This window comes from Nyctereutes procyonoides, unplaced genomic scaffold (genome assembly GCF_905146905.1).
Source record: "Nyctereutes procyonoides isolate TBG_1078 unplaced genomic scaffold, NYPRO_anot_genome, whole genome shotgun sequence".
In the NCBI taxonomy this organism is placed as follows: domain Eukaryota; kingdom Metazoa; phylum Chordata; class Mammalia; order Carnivora; family Canidae; genus Nyctereutes; species Nyctereutes procyonoides.
In genome coordinates, this window is record NW_026575044.1 from 17,857,741 (window position 1) to 17,884,496 (window position 26,756).

At 38.0% G+C, this 26,756-nt stretch overlaps 1 protein-coding gene across 2 annotated transcripts in view; it reads right to left on the bottom strand.

Annotated features, from left to right (window-relative positions):
* ARK2N (arkadia (RNF111) N-terminal like PKA signaling regulator 2N) overlaps positions 1 to 26,756 on the bottom strand; it is an 80,505-nt gene that overhangs the window by 37,988 nt on the left and 15,761 nt on the right. For both annotated transcript variants that reach the window (XM_055324218.1, XM_055324217.1), the window contains exon 2: positions 5,281 to 6,065. In XM_055324218.1, coding sequence (XP_055180193.1) covers positions 5,281 to 5,995 — 715 coding nt within the window. In that variant the 5' untranslated portion in view covers positions 5,996 to 6,065. The remainder of the gene's footprint in view (positions 1 to 5,280; positions 6,066 to 26,756) is intronic.

Sequence of the window (26,756 nt, forward strand, 5' to 3'; positions counted from 1 at the left end):
ACAATGCATGCTTTCAAAATAATAACTTAAGTGGAGTAAAAGAAAAAATGCTTATTAATACAAAACTGGGCTATGGTTTTTATAACTAATATGACTTTTATTTTTTTTTCTTTTTAAAGATTTATTTATTTATTTTTATGATAGACACAGAGAGATAGAGGCAGAGACACAGGAGGAGGGAGAAGCAGGCTCCATGCTGGGAGCCGGACGTGGGACTCGATCCCGGGACTCCAGGATCACGCCCTGGGCCAAAGGCAGGTGCCAAACCGCTGAGCCACCCAGGGATCCCCTAAGCCACCCAAGGATCCCCCTAACATGACTTTTAAAAATTAGACTCCACTGTTCATAACTTGATACCCAGCAGTAACAAAACTTAACTGAGTCAGACTACCGGTGTCACAATGATTTTGTGAAATCAATGCGAGACTTAATATTACCACTTAACTGAGTAGTAGCTCTTGGCCCTGGTTGCTCACCATAATCACCTGAGGAGCTTTAAAAATGATGATCTCATGTGTAGGTAAAATCCAAAATAACCAAACTCATAGAGTAGACTGTGGCTGAATGGGGAAGATGGGTGAAGGTGATCAAAGGGTATAAACTTCCAGTTGTAAGATGATTAAGTTCTCAGGATGTAAGGTACAGCATGGTGACTGCAGTTAACAATGTTGTATATTTGGAAGTTGCTGAGAACAGAGCTTAAAAGTTTTCAACACACTATGTGAAGTGACAAATTTGTTAACTAAGCTTATCATAGTAATCATCTTGAAATATATACATATATCAAATCATCACATTGTACACCTTCAACTTACATGATATTGCATGTCAATTATATCTCAAAAAAGCTGGGGAAAAATGCTGATGCCTTGGGTGAGACCCAGAGATTCTGATTTCATTGATCTGGGGTAGGGCCTGGGCATCGTTAGTTCTAAATGCTCCCAAGTGAGTCTAACCTATAGTCAGATTGAAAATTGCATGGGTTTTTCCTGTCTTGTTTGCATTTACTAAGCTGAAAATAGGCAGTTTTCACCTGATTACTATGTCTCAGTGCTTTGTTATCAATGTATTTAGTAAGTCTCCTAAACAGCTACAATACAGTAAAGTAAGAATGTAAGAGGCTTAAAATGGGAAGGTGGGGCTTTTAGCTACTTCATATTCAATCTAAAAAAAAAAAAAATAGAGGATTGCTAATGTGGGCTTCAGGTCTTCTCCCATGAGTTCCCACTGCTTAAATTAATATATAAATGTTTCCAAGTAATTCAATCCCCAATTGGCTAAGAATCCTCACAAATCAATAAGAAAAAAAATGTGGCAGGAGGAAAATGTGAAAAGAATATGAATAAAATGTTTACCGAAATAACAAATGGCCAAACATGATTTCTCAGCTTCACTAGTGATCAAAGAAATGCAAATTAACACTAAGATATAATTCTTCCATCAAATCGGCAAGACTTTTTAAAAATATAAAGAATATAATGCAACAAATACACAAACTCCTGGATGCAATAAACGATATATTTTAAAAAGCAGTTTGGCAGTATGGGTCAAAAGCCTTAAAGTATTCATAGCTTTTTCTCATAGTAACAAAAACTAAAAATAGCCCAAAGGCCCAACACTGGGGCCGTATCTTATAGTTAACTAAATAATTCAAAATCCATACATTTTAAAGACAATATTGCGTTTTGTTAAAGTGTTCAAAATGCAATATTAAGAGGGAAAGAAGACAGAAGTATATATAGTGATAAATTTTGTTACATATTATGAAAGGCAACATATTCAAATGTTAACAAAAGCAGGACTGTGATTTTAATCTATTTCACATTTTTCTATTTTTAAAATTTTCTACAAAGCATTTACTACTTAAAATTTTTTTTCATTTCCAAGTAAGAATTGATGAAGCATGGTAAAAGTGGGAGGTAAGATGACAGCTTATCTGGATGCATTTCAGTACATAAATATGTATGTTGAGTAAGGGGTACTGAGATCCTGGCTTCAGCTGGAGATGAGCCTGGCCACATGGATCAAGAATTCAGGTGATCTTAGATACTGTCCTCAAGAGCCTCCCTGATATTCTCCAAAACAGATTAGATTTTCAATTAGATTTTCAATTACATTTTCTACCCACCCAGACAAATGACCCTTACCTACAAAGGTAGATAGTATTTTTGGAAACTTAGTCTGAAGAGGCATGTATATTGTGGACTATTTAGCCACACAAAAGCAGGTCACCACAGCGAAAACTAGATAAAGCCAAATCACCCTGAGGTTTACTCTATGCTAAATATTTATCAAAAACAACAATTATTGGAAAAACTGTTCCCTGCTCCCCGTGTGCACTGATGGACATAAGTGAGTCTGTTCGGAGAACTGATTCTTGAAGTCTAATGTCCATTATTCATATTCACTAAAATCAAAATTCCCTGTAACAGCAGACTTTACAGACCTAGTTTCAACTTAAAGTGATTTTACAGGGAAGTGACATCCCACCCCACCCTCACCAGGAAAAATAATGGTCTAATCATAAAACCACAAAGTGTGATTGAGGGTACAAAAAGGTCATCTATACAGATAAATGAGACATTTGATTAAAAGCCTTGGATACTCAAGAACATTACAAAGTATTTTGGCATTAATATTTACTACAAAATACTCTATTTTTGCTCATCTAAGTCCTCCCAATGCAAGAACTGCTAGAATTATCTTGATAACTCCAATATATTCTCAAAAACTTCATGGAGAGAATGATTTCATGTGGGTAATAAGCTGCCTGTCAGTTAACTGTTAACTGTAAGACAATAAGCTTCATCAACATTTGCTTCCAGATATAAAATTCAATTAATTATGTATGATTGTGCACTATAAAATATAGGAGTCTGCATCATTTTCACTCTTTAAAAGAAAATGCATTAATTGTAAATTTGGCATAAGAGAACATTTAGCATAATTCCCTCAACATTTATGCTGCTGACAAAGCTTATAAATGAAGCATTTTCTGAATTACGAAATTAGCTGTATGTACCTTGATGAAAAAGTAGAGCAAGAATCTCGGTTTTTACTTTTCCTCTCGATTTCCATTCTGTGTAAATAGCTTGATTCAAATGTCAACATCCAAGAGATTCTGTCCGGCACATCCCGTTTTAATTTCACCTGAATGTCCATGTTACTGTACTCAAGTCAGTTCATATTTTATCCAATCTTTACAATTTACACAACTTTCCAGTAACTGCCCTTGCTATTAGGTTGAGTGTATCCCCTTCTCTGAAGTCATAATGTGACTCAGGAAACTGACATATAAAAATGCATGATATCACAATTTTTTAGGGGTAGTAATCTGGACAGTTGAAATGAACTTCCTAATATTTAAACTTAGGCTGTTCCATCTTTGCTGCTTTGCATATGAACAGCACCTCCTGAAACCGGGTGGTGCACAGCATATACAGTGGCCCCAGCACCTTACCTACCATTTGATTCTCCAGGATTACCTTAAAAAATTCTACAAACTTTCAAGAGCCACAAACTTACTAAATGGTCTGAAGAATAAAAATTAAATCATAGATTCAAATAACATACTTTGGTGTTCTGGTTTATATACAATTCAGAATAGACAAGAAACAGAACACCAGTGTTTCAGAAGCTTTAAACACTGGTAACAGTAGTCAATTAGCAAGGTTTGGATAATATAAATGAAGCACACCTAATCTATGTAAGCCAAACAGAGAAAACCCATGAAGACATTTCTCATGCCACCTCTATAACTGGGTCTATTTTCAAAGAGAATTTCACCCACCTTCTTTTCCCTTTCCAAAAGGAGGCAAAATATTGGAATGGTTACAGAAAAATCTGTTTAGTGAAATTAAGCACTGTATCATTATGGTCTTAATTAATAGATCAGAACATAGGAAGAATGCATGAACAAACTATTTTACAGGTGTTAAGCTTTTTAAAAAATATTAAATGTAAAACTGAAATATACCTACAACCTGCCTGAGAACCCCAAAGTCTGATTCTCTCACATTCAACCAATGAACTTCAAAATAAATCCCCTCCCTAGCAATTTTAACACAAGGAACTACCAAAGGAATTCAACAGATATTAAAACAGTAAGCATTTCTAATTGTTAAAAACTCATATTTAATATATTATATGGATGAGACTTTTATTATGTAAGATGAACACCTATAAAATGATTCTTGTTACTGAGTTTATATAAGTTTGGTTGGCTACAGGTTTAATTAACCAATATGATTTTTCTTGAAATATTTTGTGTATCAGCAATATGTGGTCTTCATGGGTAGAAACAAACTTTTCAGAAAACTAGGAAGAAAGAACAGTCACCCATAAAATTTTAAAAATCAAAACCTCCCTCTCTTTAACATATCAATAAACAATGCTGTCATTATATTAAATGTCATGTAGTTTATAAAATGTTCCTAATCATAAGAGTCTCTCCAATAATGAGAATTTACCAATTAAGAACCATTTAGATCTCATCTTTCTTCCACCTTGAAATTGCAAGACTACCTTTGTAGTACACAGTACCAGACATGATAGTATGGAGAAAGCAAGTATGTCAAACATGTAATAAATTACACACTCTTACACCAATGAGAGCTAGAATAAGCAAATTTCTATCAAATTTCTTAAACCTTGGGGGAAAAAGGGGAAATACTGCAAAAACCATTTTTCCAATGCAAGTGACAACTCAGGATAGAGAAATGTGCAACAAGGATAACTATTTCATCATGCACTGAACTGGGGGAAAACACATAGAACTACTATTTTTTAGGAGGAACAGTTACTAGAAAACTTTAACGGAAGATAGAACATGTCATTTCAGACACCATAAGCTCGAGTACAGTGGCTATATAATAAAGCAAGGTGCCTATTCCTGAGGAGAATTTACTTAGTAATAATGCTGAACAGTGAGTATTAAATCTAAGCAGTGCTAAAAAGGCAATGATGGGAATTCAGGTAATGTGTTACAGAGAAAGAGATCTGTGAGAAATTCCATTACTTAAAAATAATCTTGTCCCTATCATTAACCATTTAATTTTTTTTTTTTTTTTTTTTTTTTTTTTTGCTGATGTGCTAAAGTGCACTGGAAACCTCAGAACAGGTTTTTTAAATTGGCCATGTCTTGTTAATACACTGCAGTCTTCAAATTTACACAGAGCTGCAGGTCTCCTGGATTTTTTCAAGTGTCACTCATCTAACTGAGCCTGACAGCTTAGAAATGCCATCGGTTGCTCTACAGTCAGTTTAAAAAACATCCTCTACCTGGTATCTCTGCAGTGATTGTCTTGCTGCTCCCTGAAACTTCTTCATCATCATCTGATGAGCTCGTGCTTGAGTCACAAGTCAGGTCACTATCACTGGTACTACTGTCCTGCAATAGGTTATACTTCTTCCGTGCAGCAGCCTCCCTTTTCTGTCTCAGTAGCCTGATTCTCTCCTTGTGCTTTTGGCTCCGATGACCTTTAACCTTGGCGACTCGGCCATTCTGTTTATCACTGGATTGCCGGTTTTTCTTGGCAGCCATAGTAGATGTTTCACTTTCAGATCGGGACCGCCGAGATTTGCGCCCGACTGTGGCACCAGACACCCCAGAAGGGTCTCCTTCCACCGCTGTTTCTGCCTGGGAGGGTTCATTCTCTTCTGCAGAAGACAACGTGTCTGAGTCAGCCAGGTGACCACTAGAGGAAGGGGAAAGCATGCAGTGATTAGAGGAGTCACTCTCATAAACTCGGCCAGTTGTCGGCTTGTCACTCTCTGTGGATGCTAACTGAGACTCAGAAGAGTCCCTTCTCAGTTCCATCAATAAGCAGGGCATTGAAGAAAGAACTGTAGAATCCACTACCCCATCTTTCTGAACTTGAGATTCCAGTTCTACAGATCCATCTTCCTCCTTAGCTGTCTCTTGTTCGGATGCTTTTGGTGGGACTTCAGACTCAATGAGTTCTTCGACTTTTCCCACTGCCTCCTCCATCTTCATTTCAGACTTTCAAGTTAAATCATGGAGCAGAGTCTAGGAAACTAGGTCAAAGATGCAACAGGAAAGCAACCTGTACAAAAACACACAAAATCAATAAACAGAAATGGTAGATTATTTAATCAACACAACATGCCCACCTTTCTAAATGAGTAGCAAAAGTTACCATCACACAGGCCTTTAAAATGTATTTATCTGCTTAACAAATTCAAAGGACTCAGTACTATCAAATACTAGCATACACAACTCCTAAAACTGGCATAACATTAATCTTCGATTACTGAACTAGCAAGCCCAGCAAGGAACCAAGCAAGAATTTTCCATTCTTAAACTTTATTCAAAATCTTCAAAGGGGGGGGGGGCGCCTGGATGCCTCAGTCAGTCAAGCATTTGCCTTCTGCTTAGGTCATGATCCCAAGGTCCTGGGATCAAGCCCTGCATCAGGTTCTCTGCTCAGCGGGTGGTTGGCTTCTCCCTCTGATCCTCCCCTCCGCCCCCATGCACCCTGACTTGTGCCCTCTCTCTCTCAAATAAATACAAATCTTTCAATAAAATATTCAAGAAAGGGATCCTCAAAACTCTGATAGTTAAATGTGTATGTTGACTTTAACATAAATGAAAAAGAATGCTTCAAAAAAAAAGTAGTCCCAGAAACAACTTAACTAGAATGATTACTTTCATACTCAAATCCTCCGAGAGGAAGTTACAGTGGAACAATATCAAATGTACACTTATATAAAACAAAATAAAATCTTTCAATTACATGCATTTGGCAAATGAGCACCCAAAGTAATTGTATGCATCAAACCTGTCTGCTATTCCTCTGGGGGGGGGGGAGAGGAATACCCCTGCACTACAGGGGTATTAAAAGGACAGGCCTGACTATGCTGTTTCCGCACAATCCCTTCTAGTTGCCACATACCTCTCATCAGGCTGAATGTGAGCCTAGTGTTGGCTCACATTTTGTTTCATAAACAATAGTAACTAAATACAGACCAACTACTTTGTGAACCCAGAAAACCTAGTACACTCTAGTCTATCAATGACTTAAGGAGTGTAAGAGAAAACACTCTTAAAAACATTTTCCACCTTTATACTTTATTTTTTTAAAGATTTAATTTATTTGAGAGAGAGAGTATGCATGAGTAGGGAGAAGGGCAGAGGAGGAGGAAGAGGGAAAGAGAGAAAATCTCAAGCCAACCCCTCACTGAGTGCAGGGCTGGATCCCAAGATCCTGAGATCATGACCTGAGCAGAAACCAAGAGCTGGATGCTCAACTGACTGAGCCACCAGGTGCTCCTATATGCTAATTTTAGAATCTAACATCCTTTTCCTATGAAGTGTGCTACAACTCTACTTAATCATGGAGAAAGAGGAGAACATAATATTTAAGCATAAAGAGTTGTGACCTATACAGAGCAAACTTCATTAACTGGTAGTTTGGTTTTAAAAGGATGATAAGGGGATGCCTGGGTGGCTCAGTGGTTGAGCGTCTGCTTTCAGCTCAGGGCATGGCCCCGGGGTCCCGGGATGGAGTCCTTCATCAGGCTCCCTACATGGAGCCTGCTTCTTCCTCTGCCTATGTGTCTGCCTCTCACTCTGTGTCTCCCATGAATAAATAAATAAAATCTTTTTTAAAATAATTAATTAATTAATTAATAAGAATGTGCAAGGCAAGTAAATACCTTACTCTGTACACGTGATGTTACAGAAGGCAATTATCATGAGGTCCCACTTGTAAGAGAGACAAACACTGAGCTAGATGGCTATGCTAATCAGGTACCATGAGACATCTCCACTGTTTCACTCTATCAAGTTACTTGACAGTTCAATATATGGCAGATGGCAATCAGAAGAAACTCAGAAAACCCTTTTATTGATCTAACATGCCAAGTCTACTTTTTGCTTACTATAAACGTGAATATTCTGTATTCCTTTATATTCCTATTTTTGGGTTTTCATGGTCTTATTCTCAGCTGCTAATGAAACAGACATTCTAATGAAGATTCCTCAACACATTCATAAAAACCAGAACATTCACAGCCACTGGAAACATTCATTAATGTAAACCAATCCCATATGTAGCCTATTTTATAAGCACATTTGCATCATTACTAATTTTTGAGTTAAATGAAAATAAGCATAAATGTTATTCCTAACACCATTCCAAAAGGAATGTAACACCTCTGAAAGCCAATAGAGGGAGTAAAAGTTAAACCAGCAAACTGCCAGTGTCATAACTGAAGTATGTTGGCAATACAAAAGGAAATAAAATATTCGGATATGAAATACCCCAAATATGAGAAATAAACCAAGATTTTCTAACTAAATAAAAACAAGAGCTGATTTTTCTGTAGAGAGTGAAGTTATATATTCCAGAATAAAAATTTTTCTTACAGCTGAAATATTTGAAAATCTACTCAAATGAAATTAATGTCAGCCATAAAGTACAAAAATCAGAAGTCTTGAGTCAATTTTTGAAAGAAGGCACTGGACGTTTTCGAAGTACATAATATAACATCAGGTTGAAAAGTAAATATGTTAATATAACCATAAAACTACTTTTTTTTTTTTTAAGATTTTATTTATTTATTCACAAGAGACATAGAGGGAGAAGCAGGCTCCATGCAGGGAGCCCAATGTGGGACTTGATCCCAAGTCCCCAGGATCATGCCCTGGGCTGAAGGTGACGCTAAACCCCTGAGCCACCCAGGCTGCCCCAAAACTCCTGCTTCTTAAATAAATTGTGTAGGTAGGACAAATAAATCTATACTGTTTTTGTTAAAAAAGCATGATAAAATATGAAAAAATGTCTTTAAATGATAACTCAATTATCTTTCAAGATCCTTATATTTCAGAGTTTGAGATTTATAATGACTTATATTGCCTTAAAAAAGCAATTTTAATCACAAACACCAGTATTAACCACAAATAGGATACTAATATCCAGTATTAGTATCCACCAGTCAGCTAAAGTGATCTGTCCATACAATGTGGCCATAAAGGATGAAAAGGTTCTTTAATACACTAATATGGAGTAATTTTCTTTCCTTTTTTGAGTAATTTTTAATACATAATGTTAAAGGAACAAAAAAGGCATATTATATACCATTTGTGTAAATAAAGAACAAAATTATATTTATATTCTGTAGAAAATAACACCAGCTATTTTGGCAAGAAAAGTAAATGAGAGAACAGGAATCAAAAGACCCTTTTACTGTATATAGTTTTTACCTCTTGAATTTACTATCATATAAAAATATTACCTATTCAAAAGCCCACCCTAACATCAAAGTCTACTGAAAAGTCTTCTGAAGAAAAGGGGAGTTGTACCTTTCTGCTCATGACACCAAATACTGCTCAGGTCAAATTTAGTCAGTGAAATCTATCAGTTTCCCCCCTGTAGTGGAATTTGTCATAATTCATAAAACACAAGAAAAAAAGTGAAAATACGAGCTCTGACAAAACTCCCTGCAATGCAATAAAAATTAAGTACCCTAAACACAGGGGAGAAAGATGTCATATGTACAGAGTAATCTTCCCAAACTATTTACTGCATATATTGTTTTTGGTCCAGGAAAATACATAGATTTCCCTGGTAGAATAATCAAAAGTAGCTGGTAGAAAAAGACAAAACTAGGAGCATCTGGATGGCTCAATTGGTTAACCATCTGCCCTTGGCTCAGGTCGTGATCCTGGAGTGCTGGGATAGAGCCCTGCATAGGCTTTCTGCTTGGCAGAGCCTACTTCTCCCTCTCCCTTTGCCCCCCCCCATACTCTCTTGCTTGCTCGCTCTCTCTCTCTCAAATAAATAAATAAAATCTTAAAAAAAGAAAAAAAACTATCAAATGATAGTTGGATAAAAGGCTCTCAACTATCCGATTTAATATTCAGCGAATTCACAAGGAAACATATAGCATTTATTTCCTTAGAACACCATCTTCCACCATGCTGTTCTTCCCTCCAGTCTAAAGGAGGTTCCCCCTTCTACGTGGATATTACAGCCAATCCCCTCTCATTTCCCTAGAGCCTTATTGATTATTCTCTGGTGCATATCAACCTCTCACACCACACTCTAACAGATCATCCATCCATCTACTCATTCATTTGAAAAAATTCTCCTTCTACTTACCACTTCAACTTCACATCTCCTCCTCCAGAAATCATTCTCTTCTTCCACAACCTCATTAAGAGAGCTGTCTAAATTCCCTGCCTCTATTTCCTTACCTCTCATACTCCTCCAACCTAATCCCACTGACATCTGCTTTTATCAAAACTGAAGAACAGTTCTTATTAGGGTCATCAATGACGCTGTATATCTAAATCCAACAAACCTAGTTTGTCTTTCATCTTAATGTCTAAGCAGCATTCTATACTTAACCACTCCCTCTCTTCCTTAAGCTAAAGTTTTTCTTTGGCTTCCAGGTTTCCCTTCTTCTAGTTGCTCCTTTTCAGCCTATAGGCATTAGCCTTGGGACTATGTCCTTTTCATACCCATCAAAGTAACCCTCTTCTATATCCAGTTTCCAATACCACCCCATACTAGGAATTCAGTGTCTCCATCTCAGCACTTCTCAAACTATATACCAGTCTACCCAAACTGCCACCTGACATCTGCATTTCGATTTCACAAAGGCACCACGATCTCATGTCCAAAACCAAATTAGTCATCTGAGGTACCCCCACTCTGTTCCTTTTCTAGTTTTCCCCGGCTCAGTAAAAATAACACCATTATGGGGTACCTGGGTGGTACAGTCAGTTGAGCATCCAACTCTTGGTTTGGTCTGTTACGATCTTATGGGACATGAGACAGCCCTGCGCTCAGTGAAGTCGGCTTCAATACTCTCCCCCTCTGTCCCTCCCCCACTCTCTCCCCGAAGAGTGCATGCTCTTTCCTGCTCTTAAAAAAAAAAAAAAGTCTTCAAAAAAAATAAAGGGGTGCCTGGATTGCTCACTCAGTTAAGTGTCTGCCTTCAACTCAGGTCATGATCCCAGAGACTTGGTATTGAGCCCCATGTCAGGCTCCCTGCTCAGTAAGGAGTTTGCTTCTCCTTCTCCCTCTCCCCCTCCCGCCCCCCTGCTTGTGTACTCTCTAATAAATAGCCTTTAAAAAAATAAATAAAAATAAATTGATTAAAAACAGGCTGTCAGGGGTGGCGCAGTGGTTTAGCGCCTGCCTTTGGCTCAGGGCGCGATCCTGGAGACCCGGGATCGAATCCCACGTCGGGCTACCGGTGCATGGAGCCTGCTTCTCCCTCTGCCTATGTCTCTGCCTCTCTCTCTCTCTTTGTGTGTGTGTGTGTGACTATCGTAAATAAATTAAAAAAAACAGAAATTTAAAAAACAGGTTGTCAGTTCTGGACAATCAAAATGCAGCATTTGCTTTATTAGTTCTGTGTTCATTAAGAAACCAAAATGACAAACTACAGGTAGGAGAGTTAAACCATGGAAAGGAAGCAATACACTGCTCCTCTGAGACAAAGAAGCAGAAAATATTAAGTGAAAAGGAGTGGAAAGTACAAGCTATAAGGCTAAATGAAGCTACTATAAAAGGAGGGAGTTTCTTTCATATCAGACCTCATTCTTGGTCAGAAAAAATACATGGTGAAAAGATCATGTTTGGAAGTTTGTGAAAATGGAAAAGGATTGTAACACTTGCTACAGAAAATGTGAGGAGAATAAAACTGCTAAACATAGTAATTTACATAGTGTCAAAAAGAATAATTTGCAATCCTACTCAATTTCCACACTACGTATCTTTGGCTTTTCACACTCATTTTGTGCCCGCCGCACCCTTGCTGGCTACACTTCACAGGTATCATGTTAAGTATCAATTGCTTGAAGTAGCCTTTGGTACCTTACCAATAGGATCCCTGTTACATACAGATTACATACCTATTTTCTTTCACATCACTTTGCATGACTCTAATAAATTGTGCTAGTATTTAATGTCCATCTATCATACACAGGGACTTGTAAAGGTTTGAATAAATTAAAAAAGTACATAAATGAAAAATCACAGAACCCTCCAGCTTATTTATCTCTATGATTAGTAGGCAAAACAGACCTTAAGACAAAAGGTGTCATTCTAATTTTCATGGCTCGATGTTAAACATAATGGGAATCTAATGGAAGTTCCCTCTGACTACAAATTTTTCAAGGAAGTAGAAAACAAAGTGATTGTTAAGAGTGAGGAGGAATGAGGCGGTACTGATGTTGATCAGAAGAGCAGGTGTGAAAAAGTATTGTGAAAATGAAGACACTAGGGATCCCTGGGTGGCGAAGCGGTTTGACGCCTGCCTTTGGCCCAGGGCGTGATCCTGGAGACCAGGGATCGAATCCCACGTCAGGCTCCCGGTGCATGGAGCCTGCTTCTCCCTCTGCCTGTGTCTCTGCCTCTCTCTATCTGTGTGACTGTCATAAATAAATAAAAATTTAAAAAAAAAAAGAAAAGAAAATGAAGACACTAGAGAAAAATAGATATGATTTCCAGACAATAATAAGGGCCCACTAAAAAAATAAAAATAAAAAAAAATAATAAGGGCCCACTTTAAGGGTTGTAGCATGAACTTCAAGTGAGACTGGCACACACGGGTTTTTCTCCTTTGAAGTTCAGCTGTGTAAGTCCAAGCACAGAGAAGAAGTTGAGTTTAACCAGAATTCTAGTTTTATCAAGCAAGCAGAAACAAGAGTATATGCAAGGAATGATTGTAATGATCACATCCAGAAGGTACAGGGCAGTGAAAATGTCCAATGGAATGAACATCCCAGTGGAGTCAAGGTACTATAGTGAACTGGAAAGAGAAGGTGGTAACCACCCAAGAGCACTATGAATGAAACATTACAGAAAGGTTGCATTTATTTGTAACTGACAAAATCTAAAATAGTACTACTCAAAGTATTGTTTTTAAAGGACTGTCTGCAGTGACAGAAGTACAGAAATTAAGAAAATTGATTAGAGGGATCCCTGGGTGGCGCAGCGGTTTGGCGCCTGCCTTTGGCCCAGGGTGCGATCCTGGAGACCCGGGATCGAGTCCCACGTCGGGCTCCCGGTGCATGGAGCCTGCTTCTCCCTCTGCCTCTCTCTCTCTCTCTGTATGACTATCATAAATAAATAATTAAAAAAAAAAAGAAAATTGATTAGAAACTTAGAGCAATTTGATATTGTCATGACAACCAAGCAGTATTTCAATTTCCTAGTTTAACTGATTGTATTTTACCAAAAATCCACCAATGATGGATTGAAAATAAAAATATACTGGTCCTGGGGCACCTAGGGTAGCTCAGTGCGTTAAGTGTCTGCCTTTGGCTCAGGTCATGATCTCAGGGTACTGGGATCAAGCCCTGTGTCGGGCTCTCTGCTTTGCAGGGAGTCTGCTTCTCCTTTTTCCCTTGTCCCTCCCCTACCTCCCACCCCCATGCATGCAGTCGCTTGCTCACTCTCTCAAATAAATAAAATCTTTAAGAAAAAAATATACTGGTCCTTCAGAACAGACAGTTCAAAAAGCACTGGTTAGAGTATGACTGTAGAAATAACTGGCTGAAGTAGAGAACAAAATTATGAGGGAGTTTACAGAACTGAGTGGGTGGTGTCAGAAGGATCATCCGTATATACTGAAATCACCAAGAATTAAGACAGGAGTAATAATGGACAAAAATGACATTAAGCAAAGAAAAAAAGTCATAGTCAGTGGTCAAAAAGGACAGCAATATAGGGATTAATGGAAGAGGAAAATAATCAGAAGAGTGGCAATGAGGAACAAGGAAATCCAGGCCAGAGGATAAGGACTACAGGAAGAAAAAAAAAAAAGTGCAGCCACCCCTTACAAAGTGAAGCTGTGCCCTCGGTGGAAAGCCACAGTGCTATGAGTGCAAGGTAAAGGAGAATTCAGACAGGAAATTAAGAATATTGGTGATTTTGCTGACAATGAACCAAAGCAGAAGAGAGCTGGAAGAAGAGGGGAAGGAAAAGAACAGAGAATGTGCAGTGCTTTCTGAAGATCAAATACAGGAAATAAGGAGTGACTTAGGAGTTTGGAGCTTCCTGTGGTAACATTCGCGAAACAGAAACTTGAATGTAAAGCACTCAGATAGTTTTTCATTCTATGTATTTAAAAAATTTAAAAGTCATGTTGGTCATGACTGAGTCAATTGATTTCACAACCCAATAGGTGGTGACCTAAAGTTTGAAAAACACGGTCTAGAGAAACACATGTGTCATAGCAGCACTGTTTCTGTGATAGACAAAACAAAAACAAGACATCTACTAACAAACTGTAGAATGGAAAAATAAGTTGTGGTACATTCCTACAATAAACGAGCATACAGCAGTGGAAACCATGTTAACATAGATAAAACAATAAAAACAATGGTAAGTAAAACCAAAACAAAAAAAGCAAATTACAAAAACAAAAAAAAAGGCCGGATCATTCAATGTATTATATATGAAGTTCAAATCAAGACAAAATGAAATGACATAATATATATGGATACTTAGTTGTGCTGTAAAACTACTTTAAAAAGCATGGGAATAGTTACCAACATGTCAGGATAGTGGCTACCTCATTGTGAAGTGATAGATTATGGGTATGTAGGGTTTCTTAAGTATTAGTAAGGCAGGATACTTCTGGCTATGAGCAAAGAAAGGGTCAGCCAATCCCCCTGAGATATAAAGTAAGACAGGGACGCCTGGGTGGCTCAGTGGTTGGGCATCTGCCTTTGGCTCAGGGCGTGATCCTGGGATCCAGGATCGAGTTCTGCATCGGGATCCCTGCATGGAGCCTGCTTCTCCATCTGCCTGTGTCTCTACCTCTCTCTCCATGTCTCTCATGAATGAACAAATAAAATCTTAAAAAAATAATGCATGACAAAATTAATCAAAATAACCACTTCAGGGGTGCCTGTGGGGCACACTTGGTTGGGTAGCTAACTCTTGGTTTGGCTCAGGTAATGATCTCAGAGTCCAGAGATCAAGCCATGTGTAGAGCACCTTCCCCCCACCTAATGGAGCTCCCTGCTAGGGGAGTCTGCTTTAGATTCTCTCTCTTCTCTCCCACTGGTGTGCTCAGGTTCTCACTCTCTCCTTTTCAAATAAATAAATACATCTTGAAAAAACAAAAAACACTTCAGAGCTCTGGAAATCTTTCAAAACATACAAAAAGAGAAGTACTGATGCTTAAAAATCTGCAGGATTGGGGCACCTGGGTGTATCAGTCGGTTAAGCATCTGCCTTCAGCCCAGGTCATGATCCCAGGGTCCTGGGATGGAAACTTATGTCAGGCTCCCTGCTCAGTGGGGAGTCTGCTTCTCCTTCTCCCTCTGCTTGCCCCTACCCCTGCTTGTGTGTACTCTCTCTGTGTGTCAAATAAATAAAATCTTAAAAATATATTGGGGGTCCTGCCTGGGGCTGCTCCGTCTCCCCCCACCTCCCACCTGTCAGCTCAATAGGTTCTGCCTAATGAGGTGGGACAGGCCTGAGGGATGGTGTTTGCGCTACAAAGAGGCCTCAAAAAAACAAAACAAAACAAAGGGGCCTCAATCTGAAATGGTTGGCCACACCTACACCCAGAGGCATTACAGGTGCAAGACACAATCTCAGCAGCAAGCAGGCAGGGCAATCAAGGGTTCCACCCCTAAGGATTTGATCGTGAATGGGTCAAGCATATATTCTTGATTGAGGCTACAGGATTATGCAGAAGAGATGTGAAAGGGTCCAAAAGGACTCAAAAGCCCAGGCAGACTTGAACATGGCCAAAACTTTAAAATGCTTTCACCCGTCCACACACAGATCCATTGGTAAAGAACAAAAGTCCTTACTGGCAGGGTTTATTTGAGCAAAATTTCTGTCCAAGTATTGGCTAACAAGAAAACTATGCTGGAAAGGACAAGTGTACCCAACAGAAAGCCAGATTTAAAAAATTTTAAAGGAAAAAATAATAATAATAAAAATAAATAGATAAATAAATAAATAAATAAATAAAATAATTTTAAAGGAAAAATAAAAAATAAAAAGCTGAGCAGAGATATAAGCAACAACACACTGCAGGAGTGACAGATTTCCAATTTATCCCAGTTACCAGCAACCTGCTTTCAAAGGGGAATAATAAGGGCAGCCCAGGTGGCTCAGCGGTCTAGCGCCGCCTTCGGTCCAGGGTGTGATCCTGGGGTCCTAGGTTCAAGTCCCGCAACAGGCTACTGCATGGGAGCCTGTTTCTCCCTCTGCCTGTGTCTCTGCCTCTCTCTCTCTCTCTCTCTCTCTCTCTGTCTCTCATGAATAAATAATAATAAAAAGGGAAAAATAATAATCCAAAGCTGCTGTAATACATTATCTAATATATTATTTAAAATATACATTTTTTAACATTTTATTTATTTATTCATGAGAGATACAGAGAGAGGCAGAGACATAGGCAGAGGGAGAAGCAGACTCCTCTCAGGGAGCTTGATGTGGGACTCAATCCCTGAACTCCAGGATCATGCCCTGAGCTGAACGAAAGCAGAGCTCAACTGCAGAGCCATCCAGGCATCCCTAAGATACCGTTTTCAACAAAAAATCAAGAGATCTTTGAAAAAAATAGGAAATGTGACTCATACACAGGAGATAAAAAGCAGTCACTAGAAAAACAATGTCCTCAGATGATGGACTTCACAAAGACATCAAAAGAGCTATTTTAAATATGTTCAAAGTACTAAAGGAAAATGCATTTTAAAAATTAAAGAAAAGTATGATAACAACGAATCAACAAGCAGAGAATCTCAATAAGGAAACAAATTTTAACAGAGGAACAGACATTCTATAATTGAAAAGTATAAAAATTGAAAAGAAATTTCACTAAAATAGGACTCAACAGGTTCAAGATGGCAGAATAAAAAAATCAGTGAATAAGTCAATAGAAACTGTGCAATCTGAAGAATAAAGGGAAAAAGATAAAAGAAAAATGAATAGGCCCTCTGAAACACAAGGAACAATGTCAAGAATACCAACATGTGTATAATAGGAATCCTAGAAAGAGTGAGAAAGAGGTAGAAAAAATACATCAAATAGCCCCAAACCTCCTCTAAACTGATGAAAAAGATCAATCTCTGTGTCTAAGAAGCTCAACAAATCTCAGGTAGATCTACATACATACGTCATGGTCAAACAAGTGAAAGACGATGAGAAAAATCTTGAAAGCAATAGAAGAACACTCCTCATATACAAGGAAATCACATTAGACTAACAGGTGATTTCTCATCTGAAACACTAGAGGCCAGAAGGTAGAATGACATTCAAAGTGCTGAGGGGAAAAAAGTAAGAATTCTATATCCAAAAAAATATTCTTTCACACAAAGACAAAAGGGGTGCCTAGTGCTCGCTTCGGCAGCACATATACTAAAAAAGGGGTGCCTGCCTGGCTTAGTCAATAGAACATGTGACTCTACTTGAGTCCTGAGTTTGAGTCACAAGGTAAGCACAGAGATTACTTAAAAAAAATTTTTTTAAATGTGGGTGCCTGACTGGCTCAGTGGGAAGAGCATGTGCCTCTTGATCTCAGGGTCATGGGTTCCTGCCCAACACTGGGTGTAGAGATTTCAAAAAATAATGAAAAGAAAATACAAAAGAAAAAAGAAAATTCCTAGATAAGCAGACTAAGAAATGTCATTGGTAGCAGACCTGCTGTACAAGAAATAATAAAGTAAATCCTTTAGGCTTTTTAAAAGGAAAGAATTTGTGATTCAAATCCATAAAATGAAATACCGACAACAAAAAGTAGCAAATATGCATGTTTACATAAAAGACTCTAGTAATCATTCTTATTTCCTCTCTTTTCTTTTAAAAAAATAAATGATTGCAAAAGCAATGACTATAACACTATTGCGATGTTTATAATATAAACAAATATCACATATATAAAAGTAACACTATAAAAAGGAGAAAGGAGATGGAGCTCTCCCCTATTGGTGCAATGTTTCTATATTTTATTGAAATGAAGTAAATATTAATTTGAAGAACACTGTGATAAACAAAGATACAGATATAATCCCTAGAGCAACCATTTAAAAAAAAAAAAAAAGAAAAGAAAAATGTCAAAAAATATAGTTAAAAAACTAACTCCCCCCAGAGGCAGTAAAGAAGGTACAAAGGAACAACAAATGAAACATCCAATAAAACAAAATGGCAAATGTAAACCCAACCATATTAATAATTGCATTAAATATAAATGGCCTAAACACTCCAACCATAAAGCAGATATTGTCAAAATGAATAATAAAGATCCAACTGTATATAGTCTAAGAAACACATCTTATATTCAAAGATAAAATAGATTGAGAGAAAATAATGGAAAAAGATATATTATGTAAAGAGCAACCATAGGAAAGCTATAACGTTTATATCAACATCAGACAAAACAGACTTTAAGAAATATTACAAGACAGAGGAAGACATAGACATGGCCAACATGCACATGAGAAAATGCTCTGCATCACTTGCCATCAGGGAAATACAAATCAAAACCACAATGAGATACCACCTCACACCGAGAATGGGGAAAATTAACAAGGCAGGAAACAACAAATGTTGGAGAGGATGCGGAGAAAAGGGAACCCTCTTACACTGTTGGTGGGAATGTGAACTGGTGCAGCCACTCTGGAAAACTGTGTGGAGGTTCCTCAAAGAATTAAAAATAGACCTGCCCTACGACCCAGCAATTGCACTGTTAGGGATTTAACCCAAAGATTCAGATGCAATGAAACGCCGGGACACCTGCACCCCGATGTTTCTAGCAGCCATGTCCACAATAGCCAAACTGTGGAAGGAGCCTCGGTGCCCATCGAAAGATGAATGGATAAAGAAGATGTGGTTTATGTATACAATGGAATATTACTCAACCATTAGAAACGACAAATACCCACCATTTGCTTCAACGTGGATGGAACTGGAGGGTATTATGCTGAGTGAAGTAAGTCAATCAGAGAAAGACAGTGTATGTTCTCATTCATTTGGGGAATATGAATAATAGTGAAGGGGAATATAAGGGAAGGGAGAAGAAATGTGTGGGAAATATCAGAAAGGGAGACAGAACATAAAGACTTCTAACTCTGGGAAATGAACTAGGGGTGGTGGAAGGGGAGGAGGGCGGGGGGTGGGGGTGAATGGGTGACGGGCACGGAGGGGAACACTTGACGGGATGAGCACTGGGTGTTATTCTGTATGTTGGTAAATTGAACACCAATAAAAATTAATTTATTAAAAAAAAGAAATATTACAAGAGACAAAGAGGGATATTTCATAATGATACAAAGGTTAATAAATCAGGAAAATATAAAAATCAAGATATATGAGGCAAAAACTAACAAAATGGAAAGGAGAGAGGGAATTCAACACCAATAGTTACAGATTTCCAGTCCTCATTGTAAATAGATAAAACTAGAAAGAAAGTCAAGATTTTAGAAGACTTGAACATAATCAACTAACTCAACCCATAAAACAACATAGAACACCTCATTCTTGGGTAGTTGTTGGCATTTACAACTGGGTATAGGGTAACACCAAATTAAGATGTGGACTACTGAAGGGCGCCTGGGTGGCTCAGTTGGCTGTGTGTCTGACTTGGCTCAGTCATGATCTCAGGGTTGTGAGATCCCACATCTGGCTTTGCACCAGGTGTGAAGCCTGCTTAAGATTCTTTTTCTCTTTCTCCCTCTTCCTCTACCCCTACTCTCCCTTTCTCTCTCCCTGCCTCTTAAAAAAAAAAATGTGGACTACTGGGAAAGTAAAAAGAAATAATCAACTTTAAATTGAACTGGATAATGCTTAGAAACGTATGTGTCAAAGAAAAAAATACAGAAATACAGATTTGGACATTATTAATGTAAATAGAGGTGCTAGATGAATATCTCAGCTAATCCAGGAAGAAAGAATAAAATAAACAGAAGAAACTCCAAACAGATTTTTTTTTAAATGTGAAATCTGTTGCTTTAGTATATAAATTGATAGGATAAAACAATTATCTTTGGAGGGAAAAAAAGATATCAATAAAACACAGAGAAAGAAGAAAGTCTTCCTTCTCGCAATATATTCGTAGATGTTTTACAACTTCCTATGAACTAGAATTGTGAGAATGGACCATGATTGATGGAGTCTTATCTAAGGCCAACCACTACAGGAAACCCTCCTGAGAGTTTTGACATAGCAGTATATATAAAATCATTAAGCATTCAACAAAAGAAAGATTTGCCTTTTACGGCTGTTCAATTTTACTTCTTGTGAGCAACAATCATCACTAACTATCCTTTAACACCATTATAATGAAACAAAATGAATGAACAAACTGAAACCTTACTGTCCTTCCTAATGTGACAAATGAAAACTCAAGTCTTTTGCTGTTAGAAGTTTACTGTTGCTACAGGCACTTTTCCGTTGAAACCACAAGTTGACACAAGCACAGCCCATTAATTGAAACTGCCTGTAGGGAAGATTTTGCTCTAACACTTAGGTAAAATGGGGCATTCTAATTGCTAGCACTCCTACATCTGTTTATTTCATATCATCACCCTAGACCTGCAAGAAATATAACCAACAAATGCCTCTAACATTATCTGTATGAACCCATTAACTTGCACTGCTTCTCCACATGTACAAGCCATAGTATTAGATAATTCATGAATTCCAACATTGCTCTTTACACAGAACAATACTCTGCACTAAATATGGCTTTCTATTTAAAAAGCCACTTCAAAGTGGGTCAATGTTTTAATGACAATAATGCTTTTGACCATGAAAATAGAAGAGATAATATTTCCTCTGTCACAAAAATTTAAGTTAAAAAAAAAAAATCCTTACAAGTGATCCTATTTCCTTGCAATAAAGTGGTATTGTTCCAAACAGGAAACCTTCTACTGCTTTATCTAATCTAGCATCAAATAGCAAGTGATAGGGTTTACACTGACCACCCTAGGGAGAACACTGTTTCAAACAGAATTTATAACATAGTTTTTTCCTCAGGGTCTTTCATTTTATTTAAAATTGATACTAAAAAAAAAAATTCTGTCTATATCTATGACCAAAAACTACCTAATATAAAAGCAATCCACAAGGAATACCAAAACCCTTAATGTGAGTCTGCTCTTATTTTCAACATTTAAATTCCTTACCTATTTCCCTCCTCAAATAAATCTATACCCACAAAATTTCAAAGCTAGTAAGTAGGTATTGGACCATTAAACACAAATTTGGATAAAAGTTTTCTGTTCTTTAATCAAAACAGACTCTCTAAGATTTTTTAAAGAAAGGGACGCCTGGGTGGCTCAGCGGTTGAGCGCCTGCCTCCAGCACGCCCTGGGCTGTGATCCGGGAGTGATCTCGGAGTCCCAGGATCAAGTCCCACATTGGGCTCCCTGCATGGAGCCTGCTTCTCTCTCTGCCTATTTATTTTAAATAAATAAAATCATTTTTTAAAAAAAGACTTTTTAAAGAAATATTGAAAATATTACCAAAGAGAAGTATACATATCGTTAAGTGTACAACTTGATGACTTTTACAAAATGAACATACCCACGTAATGAACACACAGATACAGAGCATTCCCCAAATCCCAGAAGCCTCTCCCATGCCACCTCTAGTTGCCGTCTCTAGTCATTACCTGTCCTTTTCCCAAAAGTAACCATTTTTCGGACTTTATCGCCACAGATCAATGTTGTCTATTTTTCTTTTTAAGATATTACTTATTTATTCATGGGAGACACAGAGGGAGAGGCAGAGACACAGTCAGAGGGAGAAGCAGGCTCCATGCAGGGAGCCCGATGTGGAACTCGATCCCGGGACTCCGAGATCACTCCCGGAGCCAAAGGCAGATGCTCAACCACTGAGCCACCCAGGCATCCCATTGTTGTCTATTCTTAACCTTCAACATGATATAAACAAATGGGGAACCCTCTGTATTCATGGATTGGGAGACTTATTATTGTTGAGATGTCAATTTTTCCCAACCTCCTGCACTGATTCAGTGTATTCCCAATCAAAAGCCCAAGCTATCTTGTAGACACCAACATACAGATCCTAAAGTTTATGTGGAAAAGCAAAAGACCCAGAAAAGTCAACACAATACTGAAGATTGAAAGACTGACATTACCCAACTTCAAGACATTTACTACAAAAGCTACAGTAATCAAGACAGTGTAATTAATATTAGCCAAAGAACAGATACACAGATCAATGGAACAGAATATAGTGAGTCCAGAAATAAATCCATACAAACATCTAACCAACCTTTCACAAAAGAACAAGAAAAGCAATTCAATGGTTACAGTATATTGAACAACTGGCCATTCAAATGAAAAAAAAAGGAAATCTAGAGGCACCTGGGTGGCTCAGTAGTTGAGCATCTGCCTTTGGCTCAGGGCGTGATCCCAGGGTCTTGGGATCAAGTCCTGCATCAGGCTTTCCACAGAGAGCCTGCATCTCCCTCTGCCTAAATCTCTGCCCCTCTCTCTGTATCTCTCATGAATAAATAAAATCTTTAAAAAAAAAAATCATCTGGACACAGACCTTACACCTTTCACAAAAATTAACTCAAAATGGATGAGACATAAATGCAAAATTATAAAACTTGTAGTGGAAACCAGGAGAAAGTTTAGGTGAACTTAGGTTTGGCAATGAATTTTTAAGCATAATACCAAAAGCATATCCATAAAAGAAAAAAGATTTTATTAAAATCAAAAATTTCTGCTCTGCAAAGATGCTGTCAAAAGAACCAGAAATTTAAAAGTATATTCAAGTCTCACCTTTAAAAAAACAAAAGCACACATCTCTTTTTTCTTAAGGTTTTATTTATTTGAGAGGGAGAGAAAGAGAGCACGAGCAGGGTGAGGAGCAGAGAGAGAGAAACTCCAGTAGATACCCTGCTGAGCACAGAGCTGACAGGGCTCAATCTCACAGCCCTGATATCATGACCTGAACCTAAGCTAAAACCAAGAGTTGGACGCTTAACCAACTAAGCGATCCGAGCTCTCCCAAAAGCACACTTCTTTCTTGCTTTTTCACTTCAACTACCAAACTTTAGGATCGTCTCTAATTCCTTATCTTCCAAGGCTTAACCCAATGTAATCTAATCTCTGCTCCCATCATTCCACCTAAAAGTTGCTAAGATTATCTTTATTTCATGCCACTAAATCCAAAAGACATTTTTCGTCTTCATTCCTTACCTCTCAGCAGTATCTGATGCTATTAACCATTCCCTCCTTGAAAATCTCTTTCCATGGACTGCTATACCATCACATTATTCTGGTTTTTCCTCCTTCCTCTCCACTTCAACCAACTTGTATCTCCTTTGTTGACTCATTTTCACCTCTCTAAATTTAGTTGTTTTTTAAGAATTTTCCCCCATTTGGGACACCTGGATGGCTCAGTGGTTGGGCATCTGCCTTTAGCTCAGGACGTGATCCTGGAGTTCTGGGATCAAGTCCCACATCAGGCTCCCTGCGTAGAACCTGCTTCTCCCTCTGCCTATGTCTCTGCCTCTCTCTCTGTGTGTCTCTCATGAATCAATAAATAAAAGAAAATCTTAAAAAAAAAAAAAGGAATTTTTCCCCATTTAATCTGTCATGTTTTATTTCACTAAATTCTCTGCCCACATACATCATTTAAGTACCACTTCATTAAGAATGGAAAGGCCATTGAGAGAAGCCAGGATGCATTCAACCAAATATTCCATCATCTGTCATCTGGCTTGATGAGAACACTTCCAATGTGTGGTGTCAGAGTGATGTTCAACTTCAACAAAGGACTATCCTTAGGCAGGGGCCCTGGGTGTGTCATGTCCAAAGCTGCTGCTTTAATAACCCCTGTCTGAAGAGTTTCTACCAAGTCATCTTGATGGACTAAGAGACATTTATTTACCAGTTTGTTAAAGAATATTAATCAACAGCCAGATGAAGCGACGCACAGGAAAAGTATGTGGAGCTTCCATGACCTCTCCAGGTATACCACTCTCCCCAACCCCCTAGTGTTCAACATCCAGAAGCTCCAAATTTTAAAAAATAAAATAAAAAAAATTAAAATCTGGGATGCCTGGCTGGCTCAGTGGTTGAGCATCTGCCTTTGGCCCAGGGCGTGATCTTGCAGTCCCGGGATCAAGTCCCACATCAGGCTCCCTGCATGAAGCCTGCATCTCTGCCTCTGTCTCTCTATGTCTCTCATGAATAAATAAAATCTTTTTTTAAATAATTAATTAATTGAAATTAAAATCTGGGGCACCTGAGGGGTATAACCGGTTAAGGGTCCAACTCTTGGTTTCAGCTCAGGTCATGATCTCAGGGTCCTGAGATCAAGCCCTGAGTGGGTTCCAAACTCAGCATCTGCTTGAGATTCTCTCCCTCCCTTCTGCCCCTCCCCTTCTCGAAGCATGCTCTCTCTCTCAAACAAATCTTTAAAAAAATTAAAATCTGATCTTTGGTCAATCTCTTAAAGTACTAAAACTATTTTTAAAAGAAAAACTAGGGATCCCTGGGTGGCGCAGCGGTTTAGCGCCTGCCTTTGACCCGGGGCGCGATCCTGGAGACCCGGGATCAAATCCCACGTCGGGCTCCCTGCGTGGAGCCTGCTTCTCTCTCTCTCTCTCTCTCTCTCTCTCTCTCTCTCTCTGTGTGTGACTATCATGAATAAATAAATAAAATCTTTAAAAAAAAAAATAAATAAAAGAAAAACTAGAAAAAAAATAAAGGAAAACCTAGAGCTGAAGATATTTAATTCAACAATATGTATCAAACGCCTATTGTATCAAGCAACATGCTAGGTCTGAGATTACAAAAATGAATAAATCACAGTACTCACACCAGGGTGTAATCAAAAACAAATCCGTAGGTTGAAAATCTACTATTTAAGTGTTTCAGAGCAGTTAAAAACAGTAAGAAGTTCATACAAATGAACTGGATGAGTACAAGTAGAGCAAAATTAGGTAAGTACTACAAGAGAGGTATAAAGAACTCCAGACATTCCAAGATCAGAACTAGAAAAAGTATCCACGAAGAGGGTAATTTAACTGGGCTTGGAAAGGTAAGAATGATTTTAATAAACAAAAGAATTAAAAGGGCTATTACAGAATCTTAAAACCCTGTAACAAGAGAGACATAAAAATCAAAAGAAGAAAGGTCCGAGGCACTGGACTCAAAACTCAAGATGGGATTTCAAAGTTTCACATGAGATAACTGGAAGTTGATTAAATGAGGGGGTCTATTTTAGCAAAGACAATAATCCTGCATAACCAAAACTGCTCTTAGTCACTTTCATCAATGTCATTCTCAGCACTCATCCAATATGGCAGTAAACACTAATGCAATATAGTGGTAGCCATGAGATATGGTGATCCTTTCAAACAAGAAAACAAAAGCTCATAAAAACACTAGTCCTGACACTAGAAAAGAAAGGGAATTTGAATTGCTATGTGTCCACTGACAAATTATTAACATTCTCTAAGCTTCAGTTTCCTTGTTTGTAAAATTTCAGTCTTTGGTAATATGAAATGAGTAACACATTCAAAGTACCTAGTGCATAACAACCACAAAGTCAAATTTCAAGAAACAGTATTTTTTTTTTTTTTTAGCCTTTCTATTCTCTCTTCTTCCTCTTCACTTCAAGCACCTCACAGAACACACCATTTCTCTACAATGTTATCTGGATTCATTCATGTATTCCGTGCATCCCTAGTGTCAGCTACTATGCCAAGCACTGGGAGATATACAGTACTTTCCAAACAGTACTTACAGTATAAGGAAGAAACAACTGAATAATCACACAAATAAATTTAAATTTTACTACTGTGGTTAAGTATCACAAAGATATATTGGCACCATAAAGAAAAAAGCAAGAGGAATGTAATAGCCTAAGAGATGTAGGAAGGCTTCCCTGAAAAGTAAATAGGAACCCACTGTTTTAAAGAGAGGAAGGAGACACAGATTTAAGCTGATTTATACTTCAAAAAGAGCACTCTAGCAGCACAGTTGAGACAGGATGGAAAAGGAGACAAGTAAATGTCAACAGAACAATTCAAAGGCAAGGCAAAAAAAAAAAATACAGCAGCTCTAGACTGATGTTACTGGCAACAGAGAGATGTGGAGGATATAAGATCATAGAGCAAATACACACAGTGAGAAAGGTAGGTATCATGGGCAAGTCTTTGGTTTCTGGATTCTCCAAATAGTCTGACAGTAGAACCAATCAATTAAGGGAACATGAAAAGACCTGTGTAGTGAATGGAGGAGAAAAGGACATCAAGAGTTTGGTTTTAAGGACACCTGGGTGGCTCAGCAGTTGAGTGTCTCTGCCTTTGGCCAAGGGCGTGATTCTGGGGTCCTGGGATCGAGCCCCACATTGAGCTCCTTGCAGGGAGCCTGCTTCTCCCTCGGCCTATGTCTCTGCCTCTCTCTCTCTCTCTCTAAGAATAAATAAATAAAATCTTAAAAAAAAAAAAAAAGAGTTTGGTTTTAGACTGAGGGATTTTAAAGTGCCTTTGAGAAATCCAAAGAAATGTTGCAGAACTAAGTATATAACATTTAGGTCGAAAACTCAGCAGCAATTGGGGATGGATTTTCCTGTCAATAATATTAAAGTATTCTTGGCATTCCTAAGAGCAAATAAAACAATGAATTAGAAAAATTCAAATCTTTGAGAATCAGTTACCATGATCTCTGTTTCTCAGTCTGCACCTGACTGTATACAAAAGCAAGGACATGAAAAGGAAAGGCAGCAAAGTAGAGAAGGAAAAAAATAATCTAGGGAGGAGTCAGA